Source organism: Galeopterus variegatus, unplaced genomic scaffold, assembly GCF_000696425.1.
Source record: "Galeopterus variegatus unplaced genomic scaffold, G_variegatus-3.0.2 Scaffold681, whole genome shotgun sequence".
In the NCBI taxonomy this organism is placed as follows: domain Eukaryota; kingdom Metazoa; phylum Chordata; class Mammalia; order Dermoptera; family Cynocephalidae; genus Galeopterus; species Galeopterus variegatus.
In genome coordinates this window covers 279,287-290,109 of record NW_007726792.1, presented here as the reverse complement: position 1 = coordinate 290,109, position 10,823 = coordinate 279,287, and the positions used below count along the sequence as shown (strand labels likewise).

General features: G+C 43.0%; 1 protein-coding gene across 2 annotated transcripts in view; it reads left to right on the top strand.

Moving 5' to 3' along the window:
* The first annotated feature begins 714 nt into the window (after positions 1-714).
* PIP4K2A (phosphatidylinositol-5-phosphate 4-kinase, type II, alpha) overlaps positions 715-10,823 on the top strand; it is a 75,996-nt gene continuing 65,887 nt past the window's right edge. Inside the window, exons 1-2 of one of the 2 annotated variants that reach the window (XM_008571334.1) lie at positions 715-812; positions 2,752-2,848. In XM_008571334.1, the coding sequence (XP_008569556.1) occupies positions 748-812; positions 2,752-2,848 (162 nt within the window). In that variant the 5' untranslated portion in view covers positions 715-747. The remainder of the gene's footprint in view (positions 813-2,751; positions 2,849-10,823) is intronic. The other variant, XM_008571333.1, reaches the window with a different exon arrangement.

Here is a 10,823-nt window from a genome sequence, read left to right as displayed (position 1 = left end):
TCCTCTGGAACCACATCTTTGCTTTTGTTCTTGACCACTGTTCAAACAGTCTCCCTCTCATTTCATGTGCCTTCCTCCTTCCTTCAGTGAAGGTTCCTCTTCTGGTAAATTCGTGCCCCACCCCAATGTTTGTTTTTAAAGTTAGTTCCTATAAGAAAAATAAAGATCACATGAATAACAGTATTGTTCCTTGGGTACCCAAAAGTATAAATCATGTCCATTAATCAACAAATCATGTTCATTGATTCAACAAATATTTACATCAGAAATTTAAAAGCCCTCTTTCTCAGATGACATTTTCTTTACAGAGGAAAGTCATCCTGGACAGGTGATCAGAAGGACTCTGGGTTGAGGTTCTAGAGGAAAGTGGGGAGAGTCAATGGGAGAGAAGCAGGTACAGGTGGTCATGAGGGCTGACCCGCCAGTATTCCTCCCTTGCCACCACCATCTGGTGACCACCACAGGCCCAGACTCAAGACCGAGATAAGAAGTAAGACTTGGAGCTGGATGGGAGATGGGAGGCGTGGTGAAGTCTGATGAGCAAGTGAGGAAGATGGGAAGAGAGAGACCTTAGGATAGGAACAGGGAGGAAGGTGGGTGAGCAGGCAGGGAAGTTCTTCTCTCCATCAGGTTTTCTCTGCAAGGTACACGTTCAAGTCTAGCCCCTCCACCTTGACAGTAATAACCTGTGCCATTCATTTTATATTTTTCTAGATCAATGAACTGAGCCATGTTCAAATCCCTGTTATGTTGATGCCAGATGACTTCAAAGCCTATTCAAAGATAAAGGTGGACAATCACCTTTTTAACAAGTAAGTACAAGTTCTGCCTTTCATAGGACTGACGTGGCTGCCAGGAGTATGATTTTTAGTGAATTTCTGTAATCACATAATTTTTCAATGGGTGGGAGTAAAGTTTTGCTGATGAAGTTAATCCTGTGATAAACATAACCATCTGTCATCTTCAGAGAAGCAACAGTAGGCCTTCTGGGATAATACCCTTTTGCCATATGGCATATAGTTCTCTATGAATATCTTAAACATTGAAAGTGGTATTCTCATTACAGTTTGAATTTTTGAAGCTGTAAATTGCTTGAATTTTGAACAGTTATGAACCTCTGCTCTCCTACACAAAACTTTGAAAATGATGATTTTATGAACAGATATGACTACATCATAGAACAATAAAGAATTAAGGTACATTTGTTTAAAACATAATTGGATGCTGTGTTGGGCATTGAGAATATTTCTCCTTCCTCTCAACGTTGTAGATGTTGTTATGGAGCATCTAATATATTTTAGGTAGTCCATCAAGAGCTGAAATACAGTGATATGTAAGACATGACCCTGCCCGCATGGGATTCACAGGCCAGTGGGCAAAGTACAACATTAGAGGGGTGTGTGTGTGAGAGAGATTTATATATAGCTTCAGTATCCCTTATCTGAAATGCTTGGGACCAGAAGCATTTCGGATTTCAGGTTTTTTTTGGATTTTGAGGTATTTGCAGATACAGTCATGCACTGCAGAATGGAGTTTCAGTCAGTGATGGACCACATATATGACGGTGGTCCCATAAGATTATAATGGCTATACATAGCCATTATACATGGCTAGGTGTGTAGTAGGCTATACCATTTAGGTTTCACTACCGTCTAAGTTTATGACATTCGTACAATGAGGAGATTGCATACACATCTCTCAGAACATATACCCATTGTTAAGTAATGCATGATTGTACTTAAATGCTCCTATAAACATTTCCTTCAAGCATCATGTTGGCACTCCAAAACTTTCTGATTTTAGAGCATTTCAGATTTTTGGATGCTAAACCTGTATGTGTTTCCGTGGGAAAACAAAGGAAGCAGCCATTCTGAATGAGTGTAGTGAGCCTCTAAGAGATCCCTCCCACATGAGGATCAATTATGGGATTTCTTTTTTTTTTTTTTTTTGTCTTTTTCCGTGTCCGGCAACGGATCGCAACCCTCAGTGTCGCCCCCGTACCGGACTGAGACCGGCAACGGGATTGCAACCCTCGGTGTTGCCCCTGCGCCTCGCTCAGCCAGTGAGCGGGAACCGGTCTGTATGTGGGATCCGAACCCTCGGCGGGAGCGCCTCCGCGCTTCCCAAGTGGCGCACTAGCGCAGTGCGCCACCGGGCCGGCCCCCCAATTATGGGATTTCTTAATGGGGCCATAATTCTCATGTGAAGCTGATATGTTAATTTTTCTCATACAACTATTTAGAGGTTGACTTTTTATGGGAATTTTCTTCATGCACATTTAGAATATGGTATTTATATAAAACAAGGTCGTTCAGGGAGTGAGGGAACAGCTGTGTGTTTTCAGCTTTACTTGGCAGTGACCAAGGACAGACAAGGGGACCGCTGTTCGAAGCTTGCTCTGCTCCCTTTCCTAATGCTCCCCCTTCTGTGCTTTTCCTTCACGGCCTCCCTCTGCCTGGCCCCTTGTCTTCCCACCTCTTCTTCCTTGGGGAATGGCTGTGACATGTGGCTAGGATTAAAGGGGTCACATAGTCCCAGTGTGCCTATGACAAAGGTGACAAATAGGCCTGTCTTCCTCTGTCTTCTGGATTTTACTGTAGTTTTACCTGGTTCTGTGAAACACACCTGTGCCTTCTGTGGACAGGAAACTCCAAATGCTTCTTTGGCCACGCATAGAACTAAACAGTGGCAGATTCAAGTCTGGTTAACTCTTTGTCTACCTGAGTTTATTCTGTAATGTGATTGTTTCAGAGAAAACATGCCGAGCCATTTCAAGTTTAAGGAATACTGCCCAATGGTTTTTCGTAATCTGCGGGAGAGGTTTGGAATTGATGATCAAGATTTCCAGGTGAGTTGTTTTTGTAACACTTGCTTCATATGAGAAGTGGGTTTCATTGTGCCTTTTGCTCTATAAAATAGGATTTATGTTTTTGTCATTACATGTAATTACGTAATAGTAATTTTCATTTTTTATAAGTTTTCAATGTTCTTTGTGAAGTAAAGGGTTCTCTTGGTCAGGGATCTCTGTATGATATGATTTCAGTATAGAAGTCAGTAGGAAAAGAAATTATTTTTTGTAAGGAGCCAGTCTATGTACGTGTTTTAAAGAACATTCTCATTTCCAGGTGGATGTGTTCTACCAGCAGAGCCGTCTTTTCATTTCTGCAGTCAGATGTGTCTGTACTGTGCTGTGTGTTGAATTTGCATTTCCTGTCTTTGTAGAGGCTGCTTAGGAATCTCAAAATTGTTTTTTTGCTGGCTTGCTTTTTTTGCTTTTTTTTGGCCGGCTTTTTTTTAGTAGAGGGATCGAACCCTGGATCTTAGTGTTATCATCACCACACTTTCACCAACTGAGCTAACTGGCCAGCCTACTGGTTTGCTGCTTTCTAAGTTTGCAAACTCTGACCCTTGCTGAAGCACTTTTGTCAAAGGCCACACTTTGTGCCTTATGGTACTGGACTGCAGAATGGCCACAGCCTGGTTATTGCCCAGAACCCACCGATCCTGGCACAACTCTGAGGAGCATCTTCCTCCTGCTCTTGGTTCCTGCCACCTAATAGTATGCATGGTTGCTTTTCTCCCGTATTTGACTGGTTCTCAATTTTAACTTTTAAATCTGTTTTAACTTTTTTTCAAACCTGTTGATCCATGATCATTTTTGCTAAGAAAGGACCTGACCTTGGTTGTCTGAGTTTCATATAGCCAGCCAGATTCATAAATGCCAAAGAATTTTTTTTTAGAGCAGAATTCTAAGTACTGATGTATTTTAAATTTCTTCAGATCTGTAAACACTTTCTCTAATTTGCCCTAAATTTAAAAATCTAATTTATCCTGCAGTAAGTGCCATATTACCATCCTGGGTGACACTACAGGTTGAATGCTGGCACAGCTGACCCTGTCTTTTCCCTTAAAGAACAGGGTTCCTGAGGCAAACCAGGCTTAGTCAGTTAGTGTACTTCCTAGAGATTTGTGCTCCCGCTCCCCAGCCCGCCCCATTGCTGAAGGTCTCCAAGAATTGCTTACATGCTTATTTAGGTGGGAGAAGCTGCCATGTTTTGAAAAAGCATTGCTGGCCGGGTTGCTGGTGGTGTTCCCTCATTGTGGACCAGGTGTATGTTCCCTCATTGTGGTTTCCACGGAGGTCTAGGTTCGCCATGCACCCCCAAGAGGGCTGAGGGGTGGGGGGACAGGCAGGATGTGGGCACTCAGGTTGCTCCTAAAACTGCGCTAGAGCCACACACATTGGGGCTTAATTTTTAAGCAAGAAGATCATGGTTATGCACTTGAAATTTACCATTGAAAAAATAACTTCTAAAGAATAATTGCTGGAGGGGCTGGCCAGTTAGTTGAGTTGGTTAGAGCATGGTGTTACAAGACCAAGGTCAAGGGTGTAACACCAAGGTCAAGGGTATAACACCAAGGTAAAAAGTTCGGATCCCCTCACTGGCCAGCTGCCAAAAAGAAAAATTGTTGAGATGACTTTTTTTTTTTCCTTTTTGTCTTTTTTACTGCCCGGTAACGGGATTGCAACCCTCGGTGTTGCGCCTGTACCGGGGACCGGCAATGGGATCGCAACCCTCGGTGTTGCGCCCGCACCACGCTCAGCCAGTGAGCGGGAACCGGTCTCCACATGGGATCCGAACCCTCAGCGGGACCGCTGCCACGCTCCCAAGCGGCACACTCTCCAGTGCGCCACCGGGCTGGCCCTTGAGATGACTTTTTAACCTAATATGTATAAATTTCTTTTGTAAAAGTTCCATAGATACTTGAAAAGAATGTACCGTGTTTTCTTTGTGTGATTCAGAGTATTATATGTAATCAATATATTTATTAAATTTAAAAAATAATAAAAATATTGATTATATGTAATCAATATATATATTACATTTAAAAAGACAAATTAAAGTAATTGGAATAGTAAAAGGGGTGTGTATGAAATAAAAGGGAATAATTTTTTTTATTATTTAAGAACTGTTATTACATTTATAAAGGCCATGTGAAAATGAACTAGGTGCTTTAAAAGGAATTAGCAGCAGATAACTTTGATGTCTTGAGAAAATTTCGTCTGCCTGACTATGGTGCTAAACACGAGTGTGTCCCTCCTTCTGTCCCCATCCTTTTTTTTTTAAACAAAACAGCTATACTGGCATTTCACAGAAGCTGACCTTTGAGGGCCCAAGCAACAGTATCTTGTTAGATTCTTTGATTCATTACCAAAATGAAGTCTGTATTTCTTCTCATAATCAATTCTGTTAAATGAGATTACATTCTGAATTCTGCACTGCAGCAGATAAGAGCAGTTTTTAAAACTTCCTGGGATGACCAATTTAGTTGCTGGACTACTAAGACCTGAGCTGGTTTTCCTTCCTTCTTTTTCCCCTAAAAACAAAACCATAGAAGTTGATATTTAAGTAAGTGCAGATTGCTGAGTACAAACTTTGAAGGGAAATTAGGCAAGTGGAGGATGATTCACAAGTAACTAATTGGCAAGCCTGTTACACTCCTAGCATGAAAGCTCAGTATCAAGGTGTCTCGGTTCGAGTGTAATTAATCATTTAAACACCCCTCCTTTCCTCAGCTCTGCCTGGTATTTTGGCATTTAAATTGCTGCTTTTTCTTTGGCGTCTATATTTCTGTATTTAAAACTTTATTTTTTTATTTTAAATGTGGGTGTTCAAAGTAACTTTAGTAAACCAGAAGTATACATACTCTTCTTCACTCCCCAATCCTGTGTTCCTTTCCCAGTGTCTGTACCTTTTGAAAAATCTTTAGCAGGGCCAGTGCCCCTGAGATTCACCTGAAGACAAGATCATAAATGTGGGCTGAAGCCAGTCTGTCAGCTACTGGGTTTGGAGCAATGGAGGGCAGTGTGACAACTCTGGCTCTGGGGTTGTGCCTGGCGGGCCCCTGTGCAGTGCAGGGGTGAAGGCAGAAGGTGGGCATGGGCCAGGACCAGAGGGGTTGACACCTCAACTCCTTGGCACATTGACTCTTCATTGCCCAGGCAGTTCATTCGTCATGGCCAGTCCAAGTAGCAGATAACACACGTAGCACCAAATAGCTAAAAGCAGTCCCATCTTCTCCTGGAGCTTGCTATCGTACATCTGCTGAGCAGAGTCTCCTACCAGCGGCCTCTGCTACTCCTGGGTACCAGCACTGAACACTGCGTTTAAAGATGAAACCCTTTTCTGAGCCTGTCAGTGTGAGCTGCTTCGAATACTCCTTCCCAACTTGATTCAAAAAGTAGGATCAGTGACCTCTAGGCTCTCATTTGGTGGCACTGGATTACTAAGGGGGACCAGGCATGCTATGTTTATTTTTCTGAAGTGCTTGCATTTTGGACAAGCGGCTTTCAATCAATGTGGCGATAAGGAACGCATCGTCTGGTTCATTTCATTTTCAGACCTTTCCATTAAGTCAAATAGATAAATGGTCTTGTCTTGTCTTGTGTGAATGCCTTTTTGCTGCACATGAAAGAAGTCAGTATTGATTTGTGGAGACCACTCTGATAAAAGGAGAACATAGTAATTAGCCTCCCTAATTGACCTCTATCCCTGAACTTAAATTTCTTAAAAGGAAGTGAAAGCCTTCCTGCTGTTCCAGTAAACATTGGTATGTTTCCTCTGGTTTTGACTTCTTGAATGTCTTATCAAAAGAAAACCTCTTTTCCTTGATCTTAAGGACAAATTCAAACAACATTTCCAGAATATTCATCGTTAATAAGAGGACCACCCAACATACATATGTAAACCTGTGTGTGCATGTACCTGTGGTGTACTAGATTCATAACTTTCGTAATCACGCAATTGGTCTATAATATGCCCAGAGCTGAATTTTGTTCTTCTGGTTGTCTGTCCACTGTGACCCCCAACTGCCATACTTCTGAGATGTGTTTAAAATAAATGCTGCGGGGGGGGGGGGGGCCTCCACTGTTAAGTTCCTGCAGTTCTGTTTCTGCCATTACCACTGCCCCCACAAGCGCTGGGCCCCGTAGGTCCATGATTTCATGCACCATTATCAAGTCAGTGTGTGTTTATTTACACCTACTGTGATTTAGGCTCTGTGCTAGACATTCTGGGGAATGCAGAAGAGAAGAAAGGATAAACCATCACTTTTTTTTTTTTAACCATTACATGACAGGTTCTGTATTAGATGCCAATGAGATTTACAGAAACCCACACATCTTGATTTTTAAGGGTCTTCAAGAAAATCTGCATCTCTCTGTCTCTCAGGGTCTTAGGACCTCTTATAACAGTACTGGAAGTCAAATGGAGGCTTCAGATCAAATTTCTGAACTGCCATAGAGGGCTGCCCACCAGAAACCAATGAGTTATGCAGGGTGGAGCCAATGCTGTTAAACCTGAACACACCACATAATTGAAACTGAGCCCTCTTGTTCATTGTGGAGGATAATATCAGGTTTACTTTCCCCTACTGCGTCTCCTGAATTAGAATCCCTCATTACTCACATTTGATGCACTTTCTTCTTTGTATTTGTAACAGAGAATTCTAATTTTAAAATAAATAATTTTAAAAGCTAACATTTTAAACTTCTGATGTTCTTGTTTCAGGTTTAAAAATAAAATTCAAAAGTGTTGAGACCTTCAGAGTACTGTATACAACTAAACTTTTGTTGGGGGGTATTCTTCCAATATCTGTAAAATAGCAAGTCTATCAGGTGAAAACATTTTTCAAATGTAGATTTGTCAAATGCACTTTAAACTGCCTGAGGTTAGGCACTGTGTCTGTCTGATTTCCAGCTTGCCTGGTCAGTGTTGAACACAACGCCTGGCTGGGACATACCTAGAGAAGTGGAACTTCTGGGCCGAAGCATAGAGGCAGGAGAGAGCTCATGCAACGCGAAGCAATGGGATGGTAGCTGAATAGTGGGCAGTCGAGGTGGGAAAATAGCAAGAGACACATGGAGAACATGGAAACAGGGCAGAAGACCTCAACCTGACTCTGCAGCCAGCCAGCAGCCCTACGGGTTTTGCACAGGGGTGTAATGCCATGAGGTCTGTATTTTCTAAAGATAATTGAATGGTTATATAGAGAATGCATAAAAGGGAGCTCAGGAAATTAGGAGGCTCTGAAATATTCCAGTGACTGAAGAGGAGGCATGAGCCAGAGCATACTGGTCACTACAGCATACAGCAGAGAGCAGCTTCCCTAGGTGCTGAGAGATGTAGACTGACAGTTCTGGTGGCTGGTGGCTCATGGGAGCGAAGGACAGGAGCCAAAGGGGTGTTGGGGCCCCAGAGGCTGAGAGAACAGGGATGCCTATCATGGAGGTGAGGAAGTTGGGGTTGGAGGTTGGATAGAGAGGAAGTTGAGATCAAGTTTTTGACCTGTTGCCAGTGGAGGTGACCGTTAGATGCCCACGTGTGTCTGGGGACACGCAGTCAGGATACCCAGGGTGGAGCTCAGGTTCGGGGTCAGGAGCAGAGGCCCAGTGCTGGGAGGGATTGTCCCCAACATGCTTGTGGGATTCCTCCCAAGTCCTGCCTGCTGACAGTCACACTTGCACTGGCCCTGTGCACATGCTCACTCTGCACACAGTCTAAGCAATTTCATTCCCTTGTAACTGGTTGCTGTCTGTGGGATTCATTTTTCCTCACTGGCCAGCTACTGGGCGCCTCCCAGTGAACCCTGGAAAGAAACCCCACCCTGTGCACAGATGCACCTACGCTGTGGCCCAGAGCAGCTCCCTGTCAGGTTGCGCAGCCTCTCGATAGACTTGGGGAAGCTCCCTCGCAACCCATCAGCAGCATCAGCTTTTTCTTGTGCTTTTTCCATTCCTTATGAGCTGAGCAAATGACTGTCCCCACCTTAGACCCTAGACTTCCTGTTTGCCTCTATTTCCCACCCTGAACCTGCTTTGTGTTGTAATTCGTGATTTTCAGCAGAGAGCTGACAGTCAGTCGTCCTTGCCACAGGGCGCTTCTATCCAGTTTGTTTATCATGAGCCTTGGGGACAGATCTCTGGTGTTTTAATCTCCATAGACAAGTACCAGCCTGAGATTTTAAAAGCAATCTCATGGTACTCTGTGAAGTTCCCGCAAATCTGCTGCTCTCTCTGTTGATCATTACCTTTCATTTTTATGTTCTTCTCTTCTAATAAGTTGTTTCATTATTGATAAGCATTAAATCGCACAGTTTCTTGCTCCCCTCTGTAATGAAAGCCATTCTGTGCCTGGGATCACAGTTCAGACTTTCTTTGAAATTCCCCAGGAGCGTAACACAGGGCTTTGAACACAGTAGGCATTTAATAAGTCCTTGATGATGAGGTTCAAGTGAGCACATTGGTCTTTACCTCTCTGATGAGGTCAGATGGGGCAAATGCAGACCAGAAAGCAGCCTTCTCTGGGCAGTCACTCCTGTCTCCTGAGCTGCATGACATGGTGCATGTCATCATAGTCTTGAGTTGTCAGCAGGGCAGTGATTGGTTTCCAGGTTTCAAGTCTATGAAACAGGTAACCAGGGTTGTGGAAAAGGACATTTCCTGGGAGGTGGGAGGCCTGGTTTGAGTCTTGGATCTTCAGTGACTGATGCTGTGGCCATAGCTATTCACTTGACCCTGGTGGGTCTCAGTTTACTTAGCTGTGAAATGAGGGAAATGGACAGGATGCTCTCTGAGGCCCTCCCAGCTGTCAGATCTCCGAATCTCTTATCTAGTCACCATGCGTAGATAACTGTCACCTAGGTCCTTCTACACAGTATTTGGTAAGATGGTGGTATTCACACATTTGGGCATGGTAGAATTGATTTTAAGCAGCCTTTCCATTGACTAAAAATAAAAACTCTCATATGTGATTTTTAGCAGAATGTGCAAACCAGTATCGAAATGCAAAAAACAAAAGTATGCAAGACTGTATGGTTAGTTCAAGGTAATTAAATGTGCAAGTGCTTGGTTATTAAAAAAATAGTATAGGGAAATGTAACAGTTACTAAATCAGGGCATTTTTATGAGAGGTATAAAAGATTGGTGGTAAGAATGAGCTAATTAAATTGACCTTTATGTTTCCTCCACCCTTCCTCTGGAGGCTCCACTAATCCTGGACCTCCCACTGCGGAAATAAACATCTTCAGCAGCAGATTTGTAGAGGAGTAGGGGGGAAGGACAGTGCCATTAATCCTTTTCTTAAGGGAAAGGACAATAAATTTCCAATTATAAATATAAGAAAGCCATTGAAGAGTGAGTTTCATCATTCATTATCTTATTTTATTTCCCGTTGAGGGCAGTCATGGCACCAGAGCTTCAAACATAAGCTGTTGAGGTTTGAGATAAGAGATCATAAGATCAGAAATGTATTTGGTCATGGAAAAATAAGTTTACTTGCTAAGTTGCAAGATAGGCAAAAATGGACTAAATTGTCATATTCTTACCTGCCCTGCATCTAACAGCTTTGCCCTAGAATTTGAATTTTTGTTCAACAGTTTATTTTATCCCTAGCTCCCCAGCAAGCCCAGGAGTATTCATAGAAGCAACATTTACTAGCTGTAATGTGTCCACTGCAATCACATGTAGGCACAGGACTGAGAGCACCCAGAATGTCACCTTGCTCACCCAGAGACATCCCAGGGTCTGCAGCTGGCAAAGTAGGTCACCTCATAGTGGATGAGTTTGTTTAGGGGACTTGCAAGAAGCATGTTTGGACAATCACAAACACCTGCGTACTGTATGATTACGTTTATATAAAATACACAGATAGGTGAATCTATGGAGACAGAAAGTAGATTAGTGGCTTCCTAGGTTAGGAGGTAGAGGGAAGAATGATAATGTCCGCAAATGGGCGCGAAGTTTCTTTGGAGTGATGAAAATG